At 32.6% G+C, this 18,731-nt stretch overlaps 1 protein-coding gene across 5 annotated transcripts in view; it reads left to right on the forward strand.

Moving 5' to 3' along the window:
* LOC139486825 (THO complex subunit 2-like) overlaps positions 1-18,731 on the forward strand; it is a 59,128-nt gene that overhangs the window by 24,388 nt on the left and 16,009 nt on the right. For 4 of the 5 annotated variants that reach the window (XM_071271819.1, XM_071271821.1, XM_071271820.1 and 1 more), the window contains exons 19-32: positions 486-665; positions 1,581-1,745; positions 2,103-2,165; positions 3,050-3,144; positions 3,749-3,875; positions 4,348-4,489; positions 5,704-5,861; positions 7,625-7,753; positions 9,423-9,736; positions 11,710-11,776; positions 12,404-12,500; positions 12,928-13,057; positions 13,661-14,103; positions 16,504-16,544. In XM_071271819.1, the coding sequence (XP_071127920.1) occupies positions 486-665; positions 1,581-1,745; positions 2,103-2,165; positions 3,050-3,144; positions 3,749-3,875; positions 4,348-4,489; positions 5,704-5,861; positions 7,625-7,753; positions 9,423-9,736; positions 11,710-11,776; positions 12,404-12,500; positions 12,928-13,057; positions 13,661-14,103; positions 16,504-16,544 (2,151 nt within the window). Of the gene's footprint in view, positions 1-485; positions 666-1,580; positions 1,746-2,102; positions 2,166-3,049; positions 3,145-3,748; positions 3,876-4,347; positions 4,490-5,703; positions 5,862-7,624; positions 7,754-9,422; positions 9,737-11,709; positions 11,777-12,403; positions 12,501-12,927; positions 13,058-13,660; positions 14,104-16,503; positions 18,045-18,731 lie in introns of all 5 variants that reach the window. The other variant, XR_011655640.1, reaches the window with a different exon arrangement.

Raw genomic sequence — 18,731 nt, forward strand, 5'->3', positions numbered from 1 at the left:
CAAAAGAATATTAAATTTTGTCTATAAGATGCATCCCCTTTTGCCTTCATCACAGATATACATTGCTCATATATTGAAGTTGTGTACCTGCTATTATGGATTTGCTTCATTTACTTTTATTTCCATTTTTCCACACTTGGGTACTTGTTGGGTTTTTTCAGAGAAATTTTCAAAAGATTGTACCAATTTTTGTTTCCAACCCAGAAACATTCTGTACAACCTTGCCATTTGAATCATTGATCCATTTTATTATTTTAAAATGGACAGAAAGGTGACTTTTATATGATGAAAGTTAATCTAGGATTGTGTTTTAGACACAATTAATTAATGAAGGGCTAATGTTTACATTTCCTAGTACCAGGTCAAAATCTCTTCTGATTATCTGCCAAAGTTAGCCCATTAGTGGAAAATTTTAAAGGAATGAGTTGAGTACCTGTTAGACAAAACATTTATACGTATCATGTGTATTTTATTATGTTTTATAGGGAGGTTACTTTACTCAAGTAAGAAATACAAAGAAATCTTCGACTCGGTTGAAGGATACTTTACTGGAGCATGATTTGGCATTGTCACTCTGTCTGTTGATGGCACAACAACGTGATGGTGTGATATTCCACGAGAGTGCTGCCGGACATCTCAAACTGGTGGGGAAACTCTATGATCAGGTAAGTCTTTTGTAGCTGGTACATCTTGGTGCACAATGTAATATACATCAGTTTACAGTATCTCTTAGATTTCATATTTATACTCAAAGCTTTTGAAGATTGCAAATCTCTGTTTGTCTTTTAAACACTGTAATTTGGTCAACTAGACATAAATACATAATTCTAATGCAACAACGTTTGTAACGTTCATTTTGATTGGATAACGTCACTTTCTTACATGGCATCAATTGACAATTGATGCTATGGGACGTACGCGCAAGCGCAGACGGCATATGACAGATTTTAAATACATGTTTTAACGTTGTTTTCTGTCAGTTTCATTAGAATGGAGATAACAATCTTGTATTTTAAGCTCCGATGGCATCAGTTTGTGATTTGATGGTCGCAAATACCCGTTTACTGTCTCCGCTAACGCGTCGCCAGTAAAATTAATTTGCGACCATCAAATCCCCAATTGATGCCGTCGGAGCTTAAAATACAATACAGTTATCTCCTAATTGATTTTACAGTTTGGAAAAAATCATTCAAGTAAATGTCTTAATGTCATTTAATACATCTTGCCAACTAAAACATCTGTTAAATTTGAGTTACAATTACCTACATTTTGTATATACAACATATTTGAGTTTGATTTTAAACTTCATTTTTTCTAAGACATTGCATAATATTTGTAAAAAATTGTTTTTATAAACATTTATAAAGATTTTAACCCTTCATTAACATTTGTGGATGTTTTGAAGACATGTGTATATAAAACGTGTGGTTTTGAATGTATTTCATGGAATATTTTGGGAATATATTTAATGATGCCGCCAAGGAAGCTTCTACTCCTATTATATCTGATCTTCTGCTCCTATTATATCTGATGAAGTATTTTAATGCTGTATCTTGAACAGAAATATTTGTTTGTTGCAGTGTCAGGACACATTGGTACAGTTTGGTAGCTTCCTGTCCATGCAGCTGAGTACAGAAGAGTTTGTTAAACGCCTTCCCAGTGTAGATACTCTGATAATGAGTTACAATGTGCCAGCTGATGCAGCATTCTTTCTCTGTAGAACACAGTATGCTTATGCAATAAATGTAAGGATACATATAAGTTTGTGTACAAGTTCAGGCACTAATGAGACAATAATCTTTTTGTTAATGTTTTTGTTCTTGGAAAGAAACTGTTAAACCTTGAAGCTAGATAATTACTTTTATAATAATTCTATCAAACTTAAATGTGTTTCAAAGTCCTCTAAAAAGTTATGAGGAACAAAACTTCATTGTTAGTTGTGTCTCTTTTTGTTTAATTCTGGAACAATTGTTCTTTTCTTTTTATTCATATATTGCAGATTGATTTAAAATTAAATATCACATAAATTAAGAAAATATAAAACAAAGAAATCAAAGTAATCACATTAACTTTGTGTAAAGAATTTATATTTATATTTTCAGTTGAAGTATGATGAATTGAGGAAGATTGACAAAGCTAACAAACAGACCTCCAGTCAGCAAAAGGTATTATATATATATATATATATGCTTTGAACAGTGGTGATGTTTCAGGTTGATATATGCCTTGTTTCTTAATAAACAGACATTTTGTAATTGCAGTTCTGACTTTTGTGTCTGAATTGGAAACTTTGAATACAAGTCTTATGAAAAAAACTCATTTAGACAGGAAACTTTGAATACAAGTCTTATAAAAAAACACTCATTTAGACAACTTTTGAAAATGTGGAGCAAGCGAGCATTTTGAAACTTGTACATGTTGTAAAGTTTATGAACCATTTTTTAAGCTTAGTTTGTTGTTTAAACAGGACCCTAGAGAGCTTCAACTGGTTTGAAAGAGATGATTAATTCCAGAACTACTCTGTTTAATTCCAGAACTACTCTAGAATTGAATAAATAGCGATAAGGTGTACTGTGGATTCATTTATTTTCCGTTCATACTAATTTCCGTGGATTGAGGAAAACGTACATATTTGTGGATATATTATTTCACGTTTTTGCCGAAGTCTGCATAACAAGCCTTCACAAAATTTGGTATTTGTTTGAACATTTATTGATAGCTTCAACTGTATTGAAAGAGTTGTCTAATCTCGAAGCTACTCCAGAATGGAATAAATATGTATGGATAAGGTGTATACCGTTTATGAAATAAAGTTTTATACTAGATTTGATATGTGTCTTTTTATTTCTGCTTTTCATCTTATACAGATTTTTATGCTACACATATGAAAGTATGTGGTAGTATGATTTCAGTCTTGTTTCTTCCTTATCAATTTACAAGATTTCGTTTAAGGTAGTTAACCCTGACATTGCAGGACATGGTGGCCTATGGACACATAATCTTATTTGTTTTAAAAACATGTTTATATAGACTTAATTGTTGATTACAGACCCAGAGGTATATAGAAGCATCAGAAGGTGTTATGGAACCTGTGATAAACTCAATACGTCCTGTGTATAATGCTAAAGTATGGGAAGATCTCAGGTTAGTTTTTGTCGCATGCTTATGTTTAAGGATTATATTTACATCAGTAAAAGATGCCTGGGGTATGTGTCAATGAGCCATCAAACCAGAAGTAAACATATATTACTAAGCCTTACATATTCAAGTCACAGAAGGGATACTATGACATCTTCGATTCAGCATTTTGCACATCAACATTTACATGATTTAGGTTCAGTATGTGAGGAATTTTAAGACATCAATTATTTTGTGGATAGTTGTAAACTTGTACAAAAGCTAATCTTCAAATTCAAGAAATAGCATCTGTAGAAGAAAGTTATTTTATTTTCATTAATATTTTATCGATAAATAGACTCACTTTTGAACAGCCTTCTTGCACTGATATACTGAAAGAAGCAATCACAAGCAGGACACAGAGTTCAGTGAATTTGTTTAGGATAACAGAAGTCCATCGAAAATTTTATGAGATTTTATGGACTTGTTCTTCCATAGGACATACTTTTCATTTTGCTTTCTTGTATGTTTGTTATTTGTTGATTTCTATATTTGATTGTCATTCCCTTCACTGTACAGCAGTTGATCAATACCAAAATTGATAATCATTGTTTTTATCTTTTTTCCACAGCCCTTATTTCTTCGTGACATTCTGGTCTTTATCAGTGTATGACTTAGCTGTACCTACCAGTGTGTATGAGAAACAGAAGAACAGCCTGGACTCACAAATCAACACAATTGAAGATAACAAAGATCTGGTTAGTCATTTTATATCATTGCATTGAGGAATAAAAAAAAAGGTTGCATTTTGTTTTTTGAAAAAATCATATTTAAATGCCACAATGATTAAAAATTCCTAAATGATTATGTGATCTGAATTTGAGCGGTTTATATGACGAAGTTAAGTGTATTCATGTCTAATGCAAAATTACAAAAATTGTATCAGTAATAGAATTGAGAATGGAAACAGGGAATGGGACAAAGAGACAACCCGACCAAGGAGCAGAAAAAAAAACCAAGGCTACCAGTGCATCTTCAACAGAACAAGAAGTATTTAAATGCAAGTTCTTCTAAGTAAGGGCAACTTTTAACTTCTTGGATTTACCTCATACTTTCACTTCTCTAAAAGATTATAATTTGTAGAAATAGAATGAAAATTGATAAACTACATTGTCTTCTTTTCAATGTCTGAATGGGTTAAATTATCTTTTAAATATGTAAAATTTTCAGCCACAAAGCAAAAAGAAAAAAGAAAAGGAAAGATGTACAACATTATTGGAGAAATTAAAAGATGAAGAAAAGAAACAGTCTGAGCATGTCTCAAGAGTTCATTCCAGATTAAAGGCTCAGAAAGAACAATGGTTTATTTCACGTATGTATTAAAAGCTAAGATTTTGGTTTATTTATTTTGGTTTTTTGGTATATGCCTCTGGTCTCTCGTTCCTGTTTTTGTTAGTTTGTCTGTTTGGCTTCAGGTTAAATTTTTGGTCAAGGTAGTTTTTGATGAAGTTGAAGTCAAATCAACTTGTTCTCTATGATATGATCTTTCTAATTTTATTGAAAAATTAAAGAGTTTGACCCCAATTTCACAGTCCTCTGACTATAGAAAATGATAGTGCAAATGGGGTATCCATGTACTATGGACACATTCTTGTTAAGTATATTTTAAAAGGTCAGAAACAATATTTATCTATAGATACCTTGTAATATAAAATCTCTGAATGTCTGGTATTTTTTAAATGTCAGACACTTCATTTTGCATTGTTCATTTTGTACATGTAGTTAATTTCTGCATTTATTTTTTATGGTCTAAAATAACCTATTGTTGAATAGAATTAAGGATTTGTGGTAATGTCAACATTTAAATAGAATGCAAGTTTATAAGTTTAATATATATTACTATGTGTTGCCCAATATAAATATTTGAAGTTTTCAATAATTCAAATAAGAAGTTACAAATGCAAGCAGTAGTTAGAATAGATATTCAAATGTGTGAAGTTTCAATTAGAAATTTTATTAAAAGAAATATTTCAAACATATTGTTTAAATTGATCTAGCATTTGGTAAGTTGAATTAAATTTCATTATGGATTTTTCTGGGAAAAGTTTGCAGTGCCTGATAAAAACAGCATTGTTTTGTAATACTGGTTTGGAAGGGCACCACATCATAATCTTTTTGTGCAAAATATGTATGATTTTTGTTTTAAAGGAAGGGAAATTCTATTTGTTAAAGAACTACCTACAAGGACCATCAATTATAAATTATACATGAAATATTTGCTAATTGACATTAAGCAGACAATAAACAGATTAAGAAGTTCACAGTCTTATGAACAAATCCCATTGTATACTTTTGTTTTTGTAATTAGTTAGGTAGAAGTGTTCTCTGTCAGAGAATCGTCATTATTCTATGACAATATGCATCTTAGTATTCCTTTTGATACTATGCAAGATTTATTCATAGCAGTTTTTATAGAAACTTTTAATCCCTATTTTACAGATATCTTTAACGATGAGGAATAGTTTATAAAAGTATGATGTAGTGGCTTCAGTACTATTTTTAAGTTGATTTTAATTTGTGTTGTAGGTTCCACAAAGAATGAGACAATCACTCAGTTTCTACAGCTGTGTATTTTTCCTCGCTGTTGTTTTACTGCCAGTGATGCTGTATACTGCGCCAAGTTCATACATATATTACATGATTTAAAGACTCCAAACTTTTCTACACTCATCTGTTATGATAGGGTAAGATTTGTTATGATAGGGTAAGATTTGTTATGATAAGCTAAGATCTCACACCTTTTATGAAATAGTGAACTTTGATAATACATTCATGACATTATTGAAAGAAGACAAATGTGTATTTGTGTGAAAACATTTGGTGTAATTAAAATATTGGCATTTAGGCCAACTAAAATTAATAAGTAGATTTTCATCCAAATTTTTGAAAAAAATGGGGCGGGTGGGAGGATTTTATTTTTTAAATTTGATTTCATATGAAACCTTTTTGTCATGTGTTATTTATATATGCAAGTGTTATAATAAGCTTATATCATGTAAATACATCCATAAGGTATCGTGTATCAGACAATAACAATCAAAACCAAGGAGTAACCAAAGACTCATAACCAAAAGACATTTACATCAACAGTTACAAATAATAAGTAGGTAACAACACAACTCCACTAAAAACCAGGGGTGAAATCTGGTGCTCCGGAATGGTAAGCATTTCCTGCACCGTATACGACACACGTCGGGTTATTTCTTTGTTCAGTTCGGTAATGATGAAAGGTTGTTATTACTGAGGAAGAATATCACTGAGACATGATTTCTGACACACTTTTGTCATAATGGCCAGTCAGGTCATGATGGCAACCATTAAATTGCTTGAGTGATGACCTTAATTTGATTGATTCATAGCCCTGTCTAAGCAACTTTTGAGAAAGTAGTATTCCTCTTTCAACAAAATCAACGTACTTTGAGCTAGCTCTAGAGTAACGTATCAATTGAGACACATATACTCCATATGCTGGTTCCGCTTTCTCAAAATTATAAATATAAAAGCTAAATCTAAATCTAAGAGCTTGCTATGAATTAATAAATTAAAAAAGCGTATGTTTGTTGATTTTTTTTAACTCAATATACGGTAACCAATCTAAAAAGTTCATGCTTGTGTCATTTCCTTTATTCCGGTCAAATGTGTTCCACGATTCTAACACTTTTGGGTTTCATTCACAGTCCAAGTTTTTTGACACAAAGTTATTGCATACATAAAATAAATCCAAGGTGTTTTACTCACAAACACTTGTGTCATTTGTGACATACGCTACGTCGATTTGCGTTCTTGGACACAGCGTATTACTCGTAACCTGAATATTTCACGCCCTTCTCGTAATCAATCTCTATTCTCGGTAAATGATGTTGTCATCATAGATCAGCAGAATATATCGACTTAATCATTCAGTAAGAATACTCTACGAAATAAGAAAACCAAAATTTAAACAGGAAGTTTTACATGAAACGAAATTATCGACAGTTACCGGTAACGAAAATGAACAAAATCCGGAAATTGTATTTTTTTTCAAAAATAAAAAAAATCGGGGAGGGAAGATTTCAGAGTGGTGGGCGGGGATGAAAATCTATCAATTAATTTTAATTGGCCTTATTGGACTGAACTGAATTTTACTGTTCCTTCATAAATATTAATCTCCCAATCTTCCGACTACTGGAATAAGTAAAGTTTGTATATTATATTTATAAGAAATGACTGAAAGTAATGGTATTTTTCTGACATTGGCCAAATATTGTATAATGTATGCAGAGACCTACCCCATTGCCTTTCAAGACCATATGTTGTAAAGTAAAACATATTGTAATGACTAAGGAATATAAAAATCAATTTTTCTCAGGATTAAAAAAAAAAATGTTTATTGGAATAGATACTCACAAGACTAGTAGGTAACTGTTAAGCAGGTGTTAACTTAATATTATATATATATGTATTGTAGATATTCTGTGATATTACTTTTACTGTGACAAGCTGTACTGAGAATGAGGCTCATCGGTATGGTAGATTTCTGTGTTCTGCATTAGACACAATCATGAGATGGCATAGTGAGAGGAAAATATATGAAAAGGTAAAAGTGTGAATAAAAGTAAGAGATTGAGACAGCTTTGTACAACATTAAAACCAGTGAAGAACTGCACATTTATTAATGTATTTGTAGGTGTATTTCTTTTGGTGAAGTTGTACTGACAATTAGTTTCACGCTCTTAAATTGTAATATTGGTGAAGTATATATAGCCTTATGGCTACTCCTGAACGATGCTGTTGAAGGTTAAACTGGCATGTATTGAAAAAAGAAAAATAGGGAAGTCTATGGTCTTAATAATTATTAATCCAACATTTAGAAATTGACCAAATTATTCTCTCAGACCAAACATCTTGGAAACTACTTTTACGAAGATAGACCTCATGCACAGAATGTATCCACAGGGGTAAAGGATTACTGTAAAACAACATATAAAGTTTTATTTTATCTTTGTTAAATAATTGAATTAACATGTTTTCACTACAAATGTATTAATTGAACATGAACCTGTTCAAATTTAGTTTGTGTTAAAATCAAATAGATAACTATGGTATTATAACTTATCCTAGAATTGAACATTGGAAAATATTTAATATGTTTAACTTCTGACTGAACAACACTTCAATGCATGAATGCACATAGTGGATGAGTGATTTATAAGAGTAGTTTGGTAATGAATGTTTTTTATGCCCCACCTACGATAGTAGAGGGGCATTATGTTTTCTGGTCTGTGCCTTCGTTCTTCCGTGCGTCCATCCGTTCATTCAGGTTAAAGTTTTTGGTCAAGGTAGTTTTTGATGAAGTTGAAGTCCAATCAACTTCAAACTTAGTACACATGTTCTCTATGATATGATCTTTCTAAGGGCTATTCCAGAAAAAAATGTATGAGGGGGTTGGAAGGCAGTTTTTGTCAGCACCCGCCACCCAGACAATTGTAATTAAAAATTATAGTGCATTATAGTGTGTAAAGTTGCTCTGATACCCATCACCCATGTATTATTAATACAATGTGCCTTCCAACCCCCCCCCCCCCCCCCCCCCCCCCCATACATTTTTTTCTGGAACAGCCCTAATTTAAATGCCAAATTAGACTTTTGACCCCAATTTCACGGTCCACTGAACATAGAAAATAATAGTGCTAGTTTCAGGTTAAAGTTTTTGGTCAAGGTAGTTTTTGATGAAGTTGAAGTCCAATTAACTTCAAACTTTGTACGATCTTTCTAACTTAATTGCCAAATTAGACTTTTGACCCCAATTTCACGGTCCACTGAACATAGAAAATAATAGTGCAAGTTTCAGGTTAAATTTTTGGTCAAGGTAGTTTTTGGTGAAATTGAAGTCCAATCAACTTCAAACTTGGTACACATGTTCCCTATGATATGATCTTTCTAATTTAATTGCCAAATTAGAGTTTTGACCCCAATTTCACGGTCTACTGAACATAGAAAATGATAATGCGAGTTGGGCATCCATGTACTATGGACACATTCTTGTTTTTAAATAAGTTATTCATTGTATTATATTATATGACAATAATCAATGATAAAAAAAAAAATCCTTGATTTTCCTCCCACCCTCATTGAGCAAATAAAAAGGATGTATGTTTCAAGAGTCCTCTACTCAAGAAAAACACTCTAAATCTGGTCATTATTGACCATAATTTACCCAGGATGTAGGGTGGTTTTTAATGAAAATATTGTTTTTTATGTTTTAGGAGTGTGCCAGTTACCCTGGATTTGTAACGGTGTTCAGGAAAGGAGCTGACAGTGTTAATAAAGCTGATCAGTTAGACTTTGAAAATTATCGCCATGTTTGTCACAAATGGCATTTCAGAATTACAAAAGCTATGGTAGCATGCCTGGAAAGTGGGAACTATATACAAATACGCAATGCCTTGATAGTACTGACCAAGATCTTACCAAATTATCCCAAGATCACACAGTTTGGTCAGGCTTTGGAGAGGAGAGTAGATAGACTCAGACAAGATGAGAAAGAGAAAAGACCTGATATCTATGCCTTAGCTATGGGGTAAGTGTCATAGACATGTTAGAGATGCCTTAGCTATGGGGTAAGTGTCATAGACAAGATGAGAAAGAGAAAAGACCGGATATCTATGCCTTAGCTATGGGGTAAGTGTCATAGACAAGATGAGAAAGAGAAAAGACCTGATATCTATGCCTTAGCTATGGGGTAAGTGTCATAGACAAGATGAGAAAGAGAAAAGACCGGATATCTATGCCTTAGCTATGGGGTAAGTGTCATAGACAAGATGAGAAAGAGAAAAGACCTGATATCTATGCCTTAGCTATGGGGTAAGTGTCATAGACAAGATGAGAAAGAGAAAAGACCGGATATCTATGCATTAGCTATGGGGTAAGTGTCATAGACAAGATGAGAAAGAGAAAAGACCGGATATCTATGCCTTAGCTATGGGGTAAGTGTCATAGACATGTTAGAGATGTAATGTAGACTGAGACAAGATGAGAAAGAGAAAAGACCTGATATCTATGCCTTAGCTATGGGGTAAGTGTCATAGAAAGAGAAAAGACCTGATATCTATGCCTTAGCTATGGGGTAAGTGTCATAGACATGTTAGAGATGAGAAAGAGAAAAGACTTGATATCTATGCCTTAGCTATGGGGTAAGTGTCGAGAGAAAAGACCTGATATCTATGCCTTAGCTATGGGGTAAGTGTCATAGAAAGAGAAAAGACCTGATATCTATGCCTTAGCTATGGGGTAAGTGTCATAGACATGTTAGAGATGAGAAAGAGAAAAGACTTGATATCTATGCCTTAGCTATGGGGTAAGTGTCGAGAGAAAAGACCTGATATCTATGCCTTAGCTATGGGGTAAGTGTCATAGAAAGAGAAAAGACCTGATATCTATGCCTTAGCTATGGGGTAAGTGTCATAGACATGTTAGAGATGAGAAAGAGAAAAGACCTGATATCTATGCCTTAGCTATGGGGTAAGTGTCGAGAGAAAAGACCTGATATCTATGCCTTAGCTATGGGGTAAGTGTCATAGACATGTTACAGATGTAATGTCTTATAAACAATAATTATTAGTCCCCTACCGATGAAGTCTAAGAGGACTCTTAAGTTTGCACTCTGTCCCGTCTGTCCGTCCATCTGTCAGTCCGGCAAATCAGTTTTCCAGAATTTTATTCTTCATGCTTGAAGATATTGATTTGATATTTGGTTATTGTTTTATCATGAAAAGTTAAAGGTCAAGTTCAGCTTTCACGATTTTAGCTTTTCTCTTTGAACAGAGCACTTTCAATAAAATGGATTTTTTATGACATACTTAATAATTAGTAGATTTCTGAACAAAGGGAAATAACCCATTTTTTAAAAAGACAAAATGATATTCTGGATTTTTTCCCTTTTCTTTGGTAAATTGTTTGAAGAATTTAGTGGTAGGTTTGTTTGTCATTCTTGAGGATATTGATTTTAAAATTTGCATGTTTTAACATGACAAATTACAGATCAAATTTTAATTTTGTTCCAGTGTGATGATTTTGTTCAGATTTATGGTTGTTCCATTACAATGAATTTTAAACTGGTATGGGACTATGTATTACATGCAATACTCACAGAATGCTTGTTGGAATATTAAATTGGTCAATACAAAGACAATAAAGACTATTGAACCATATTTACTGATGGAATAAAGTACTATACCTAAACTATTTAGTTTTCTCAACATCATATTAAATAGTTATAATGACACATACTGTACATTTACTGATGACTCCACAAAGTTCATCAATATTCATTCTTGATTAATTGTTTAGCTAAATAGTCTTGAAAAGTCAACATGATGAAAGACCATTTAAAAAAAAAAAAAATGGAGTTTTTCACTGATGTTTTCTTATGTAAGTATGTTGTAGACATACAGATCTACAAATATAGATATGTGTCTTTATCATGTCAGGCTGAGTTTTCGTCTGATGATATGAGTGATCAATTTTAAACGAACATTGTTATGTTTTTTCTAGATATTCAGGTCAGTTGAAAGGAAAGAAAACATCATGGGTGGCAGAAAATGAGTTTCATCAAAAAGATGTAAGTAAACTGTCCATTGTTGTATCCTGCCTTTTATATCAATTAGTCAAGTAATAATTTGATTATCATTTAACCAGTTACAAACAGTCGTAAAAAGATCAAATTGAAGAGGAAATAAAAGCTGTTGTACTGAGAAAAAAGAAAGAAAAAAAAAACTTATGATGACATTTTTTTGCCCACGCAGTAGCTGAGGGGGGCATTATAAGTTTTATTGTTGTACTTCTGTACATGCCAGTTTATCCCAGAATTGGTTTGTGTTCTCTAACTTAAGTTTGACTCCAAACCAAATTTTATAAAACTTATACACAATGCTTATTACCACTAAACTCAGATCAAGTGTGAATATTGGTGATATCACTTTGACTGTGGACAAAGTTCTGCCCGTTTACTAATACCTCTACAAAATGTTATGAATTTTAAATACTAAGCCTACTACCACAAATCTCAGATCAATTATAAATTGAGTAGTTTGTCTTTACCATTCTTGAGTTATGTACCTTCATAATGTTATAAGCCAGCTGGGGCATCATCTGGGTCCCATGGACACATTCCCATGGACAGGTAACCATTTATTTAGAAATTACTCAGAACAAACAATTGTAAAGGATAAGATTTGTTAATTTGTAGAATAAAGCTCAAGCCAAGGTTCAGTCATCTAAAGGTGGTACAGCTACACCTACCAGGAAAGCAGCAGACGACACTAAAACAGGCAAACAGAATGATGGTAATAGATTATATTTAGATCTTTTGATGGGTTTCATCAAAGTAAATTTATCTGTCAGTTGTTACTAAAAATTGTTGAACCTATTTTTATTGATTTCAACATACAAGCTGCGGTTGATAGAAATTGACCTTATGCAAGTGCATGTATGTATGTACATGTATAACACTTTGATTGATTTTGACACATTCAAATACGTAATAAACGAAGAAATTTGGTTATCATGAAAACTTAAATCATATATCAATTTTCTATTATTAGATGAAATAAGCTCTGCTCCATGAATAATGCAGATAATATAAAATGATTCATGTAAGATATCAGATCATATACTTGACACTTTAAAACAAATCTAGCAGAGCGAGAAAATTTATCAAGGGGAACTCCTGGTGAGGATCATAATAGTTTATGAACTTGTTTGTTTTTACAGTCAAGATGAAGGATAACAAAGATTCTAAAGATCAAAAGGAGAAGAAAGTAAATGAGAAAAAGGAGGTGAAGACTGATGTCAAAGTTAAAACAGACAAAAAGAATGAAGAAAAGAAGGAACTAGTGAACGGGTTAGTAGCCACACAATGTTGGTATACCTCTAATGTTGCTCCCGACATTGACCTGGAGATCAATCTGCTGATATCTTTGATTTGTCTGTTCCCACTGAGCAGCCCGGTGGTTCTCTCTGAGTACTTCCTCCACCAAAATAACACATTCTACCGGGTGTCCTAACACTCCCTGGTGTTGGTGTTGTAAATATTGAACATTGTATATACACTAGTGACACATCTCTATTAGTCCTGATAGGGAGTGTACATGGATTCCACTGTACCTTCGCAGCTGTCGAGGGATTTTTCGGATAACAGAGGAATTTGCTAGTACATACATACAGTACTGGAGTAGCATGTTTTATATTTTTTGTGTGATTAGTTCAATTTAAAAATTTTGGTTTCAGTTAGTCTGTTATCTTGTCAATGTGAAACTCAGCAAACATTTTCATTATTTGTATATCAAATAAAAATGTAACACATAGCCTTATTTCCTAAGGTACTGATGAATGGACTTAGGTTTTTGGGGGAGGAGTATGATTGCTGTTGTTGTTTATATTTATTGTAATTTGTATGATTAAAGTCATTTTAAATAAGGAATTTTACTGGTTATTTTATTTTTAGAACATCAAAAGAAAAAGATAGCACTAAAGAGAAGGTAGAAAAGAAAGAAAAAATTAAAGAGGAAAAGAAGGAGAAAAATAAGGAAGAAAAGAAAGAAAAAATTAGAGACAAAGATGAGAAAAAGAACAAAGAGGACAAGAAAGATAAGTCCAGTAAGGAAGATAAAAGAGCAAAGGAAAGTAAACACAAAGATGTATCAGATACAGTTGTAAAAGAAGAGAGACATGATTCTCCAAGAGAAACTAAGGCAAAAGAAGACCATAAAGACAGAAGAGAGAAGGAACGTCAGGAAAAACATGAGAAGACTTTAAAGAGATCCTACACACCAGACCATGAGCACAAAGAGCCAGAAGGACGGGAGAAGGAGGTACACAGAGTGGAGAAGTCATCAAGCCATACACACCATAGTCCAGAGATTAGCAAAAGTCATACTGATGAAAGAGGTAAGCATTTGTACAAAACATCAAAGTTATATAAATTTCACAAATGATTTTACAAACTACTGTAAAAGCAGAAATTTTTTGTGGAGGATTTAATTTCATTTATTTCATGGAAAGAATATATCAATGAAATTAAAACACCGACAAAATTTTAGTTTCATATGATATCACTTCCAATTGATGGAAACCACGAAATTAAATCCCCATGAAATCTTATAAATCTACAAAACCATGACATTTTAACCCCATGAACATTAATGTTTCTACAGTAAATGAAATTGAGGTCATGTTCCACATGATACAGTTCAAATTAATATGGATACTAAATACATGTCATCTTGTAACTGTAACCTTCTTGAGCTAACACATTAAACATTTGGCTCTGTACGGGTGAACATGGTTTTATATTGTTATCATATTTGTATGATTTCATTACTGAGAATGATTGAGAGATTGATCATTTGATTTTGAATTTGTGTCTTGCTTCTTTTATTTAGTATGGTAGGGTCTTTTAAATTCTTCAGCCGTAGGAAGAGAACCTTCTTTGAGAACATTAAGGCATCTGTTGCAAGGCAAATATTTTATCACTATTAAATATGCCTCCTGTTTTCAGTGTCAATAGAAAGTTATTGCCTTTCATCCTGATTACTCCACGTTGGAAAACCTACGTATATGAGAATATGGGCCAAAAACTCATATAGCAGGGGTTGAATTTAAGCTTTTTTATGTACTGGCCAGCTGGACCAGTGGACTGAAAACTCTACTGGTCGGGCTCCAAATCTACTGGTCCTGCAAAAATGACATTCATTTGACAAACTAATAATATAAATGATAGATGTTTAATTTTTAACCGGATTTTTGTGTCAAAAATGTCGGTTATTGATTTGGGGATGTACGGCGGGCGGGCGGGCGGCAACCAAATGTTGTCCGTGCATTTACTCATGAAGCGTTCAACCAAACCTTTTAAAATTTTAATATGTTGTTACTGACAACAAAATGGAGGTCAAGTTCAATAATGACGATTTTGACTTTTACCGTTCAGGAGTTACGGTTCTTGAAAGTTTAAAAAATGTTGTGTCCGTGCATTTACTCATGAACCGTTCAACCAAACCTTTTAAAATTTTAATATGTTGTTACTGACAACATAACAGAGGTCAAATTCAATAATGACGATTTTTACTTTTACCTTTCAGGAGTTACGGTTCTTGAAAGTTTAAAAAATGTCGTGTCCGTTCATTTACTCATGAACCAGTCAACCAAACCTTTTAAAATTTTAATATGTTGTTACTGACAACAAAATGGAGGTCTAGTTCAATAATGACAATTTTGACTTTTACCGTTCAGGAGTTACGGTTCTTGAAAGTTTAAAAAATGTTGTGTCCGTGCATTTACTCATGAACCGTTCAACCAAACCTTTTAAAATTTCCTATTAGGAGTTTTGGTCCTTGTAATATTGATAAATGCCAGAACACAAATAAATGTTAAAGAATCCGGTTTACTGTCATTTGGACAGCTCTTGTATTTTGATGCTTTCGTTTACATAAGTTAGACAGGAACAAAAGGATCGTCTTGATTCTGATTTTGATAAAGGCTTTGATAATCTCAATGATTTTCTTTATCAAAATCAGGATCAAGGACAGAAAAAATATCAACATTTTCTTCTACGTCATCGCAATCCTCACGACGACCATAGGGTGCCTGACTGGGTCGTCTGGAGCGCTGTCCAGAAATATACAGTTCATTAAATTCCGATCTACTATATAATTCAACCATTCACGATCTTTTCCCCATGACTTTTAGCATTTGCGTTTCCTTTTGTCAATTTCATATACTTTTCACTTATTTTAATTTTTTTGTCCTGCGGTTTGACTCCTTCCAAAAATTTCCACATTTTATAGTGTTGTGAAGGACGCTCACCCCAGATATTAATTAACTTTATCAATTGTAATATCCCAGTACCCTGTAATTGATTTCACAGGTAAATTGTTTTGTAAACAAACGGAGATTGCGATCCAATCAGTGATTTTTATTGACAAATTTCTATTGGTCCACCAGACCACCAGCTGACAAAATCTACTGGTCCCTGACCACCGGACCAGTGCTAATTTTGACCCCTGTATAGTCAGGAACATATACATAACATACTTTTATTTTCACAAAAAAAACTGAGAAAAATACAGAAAAAGTATGAATGCTGCTATTCAGAACTCACAATATTTAGAGTTACAGATTTGCAAAACTGTCATGAAATTCAATCAAGTTGTTTTTTAAGATCATGAATTCTAAGCCAAATCTTGGCTAATTTATTTACTCTAAATGTTACTGAATCTAGTAAAAAAATCAGTTATAGTAAAAAAATCCTGTTTAAAAGAAATTAAAGATTTGTTTCTTTAATCTTTGTAGATGTTAAAAGACGCAAACTGGATTCTCCAACTGGGTCAAAGGTTAGTATGTTGGAAATGGTAAATGGTTGACCAGTGAGAGGGCATAAAGGGACACTTGACCAGTCCCTTTTGGTATTTAATCCATCTTTTTAAGTTACAGGGTTATTTTATGAAGTCAAGGAGATTAAAGAAGAAGATAAAGTTCAAGAGTCTCGCGACAGAAGTCTCAAGACCACCACTATTAAATATATGAAGAGAAAGCGTGCTCTTAAAAAAAATGGAAGTGAAGGAAAAGATAAAATATAAAGGAAAAGGCAGATATTCAAAGAAAGATAAAGAAAAGGCTGTTAATAAAATGGGAAAATAAGGAAAAAGCTGAAATTATGATATGCATAAAAAAATGTTTTCAAAAGCTGCTTTCAGGCAAAGTCTGGGTTTTTGTATGTCAAAATGAAGGAGTAAGCTGTTTTTCTTTCCTATTTTCATGTTTATCCAGAAGTTGAAAAGACTTGAGGTGCTATTTATTATGCCATTTTTTTATCGCAATATTGAGAACTGTTTGTAATAAAGGGGAAATCCAGTTGTTTAAGTTTACGCATAATAAAAGAACTCATGATAGAAGTTCAGAAGAACTTTTATCATTTTCTGATGGTGCCATTTAGTGCTAAAAGTCCCTCCTCTCATTTTTCAATGACGTTTGAAGTTTATAATAGAAATGGAATTACCAAGTCTCATTTATCAGGAAGTTTTCTCAGGAATGACCCGATCTCAAGTTTATGATGGTCACAGGAGAAAGATGTTTCACTCAAAGCCATAGAACTTTGCTATATTGTTAATGCTAAAATGAGGGTAGAGCCAAAGGGAGCATGGAGATATATGCCACTTTCTGAAGGCCGTCCATTCAAGAAGATTTAACCCATTGCCAATTGGATTTATGAACTTTTAAATGGTTAAGATATTTGAAACAGTTTCAGTCCAGAAATTTAACATGATTAAGACTCAAATTCAGCTCTTCCATAACTGTTTTAAGATGAATTTCGAAATCAGAGAGATTGAGATATATAATTTCGATTTTTTTTACATTTTTATTTTATATTATTTTTGTTTTGGACATTTTACATTGTGTTATTTTTACATGAAATTTACAATTCAGTTAAAGTTTTTAATAAAAGAACTATTTGCATTTGGTTTTCTTCTTTTTTTTTTTATTAATTTAAAAATACTTTCTTAAAGTATTGATGATGGGAAGTACGGCAAATGTTATTTTCGGATAGAAATCACTTTCGTAGAGCCGTTGAAAAATTAGTTTTGAATGGATGATGTTCAATATGGATTAAAAAGGAACCGTTCTCAATTGGAAAGTTACCGTTTCACTCAAATGATATCTTATTGTTGAGATAAGCTGTGCATTAATTCGCTGGAAAGATCTTTTAGAAATGCAATCTCTGAAGATTTCTGTATTAGGGAAGACGAAAATAATGTGGAAATATCATCACTGATTCCTGAAGGAAGTTTTTGCTTGAGATGAAGCAGAAAAAGGAAGGAGATTAAGAGTGAAAGGTCTCTTATGTATTATATAATGTATCAGATGTAAATATTTTATTTTGTTAATACTTGTTTTTTTTTGCTTTTTTTTTTTAGAAATTTAGTTATTATTGTAAAAAGCACATACAGGACAATATCTGTGATTTTTCTCTAGTAAATTTAATTTTTAAGTGACACACATAACTTGGGGGGAAAAAAGTCTTCTCATTTTAATGTCAAATTAAAACCAATGTTAAGAAACTGTAATGCTTCAGTGGTATGCTTTGTTAGATTGATCTTCTGGTCAAATACATGTTATTAGGTGTGGACTAAAATAAGGGGTGTGTCTCAGCCACTAAATCAAGAAAATGAGCACTCTGTGTAATTAATTCACATTATCTTTGTCAAAGAAGACACATTGCACAATGTCATATAAAGAAATAAGAAGATGTGGTATGAGTTCCAATGAGACAACTCTCTATCTAAGTCATTATTTGTAAAAGTAAACCATGTTTATAGGTCAAAGTACAGCCTTCAACATAGATCATTGGCTCACACCCAGCATATGCACTGTTTCAACTGGGTTTTAAACAAAACCAAACTTATTAAATATCTCTATGTCTATAACAGTTTATTGATCAATTGAAGTGTTCCTCATTACCAAAGATTTTTAAGTGTAATTGTAAAATTGGTAAAATGGAACTAACAAGTTAATAAGTGTAT

This window comes from Mytilus edulis, chromosome 8, assembly GCF_963676685.1.
Source record: "Mytilus edulis chromosome 8, xbMytEdul2.2, whole genome shotgun sequence".
NCBI classification, from domain to species: domain Eukaryota; kingdom Metazoa; phylum Mollusca; class Bivalvia; order Mytilida; family Mytilidae; genus Mytilus; species Mytilus edulis.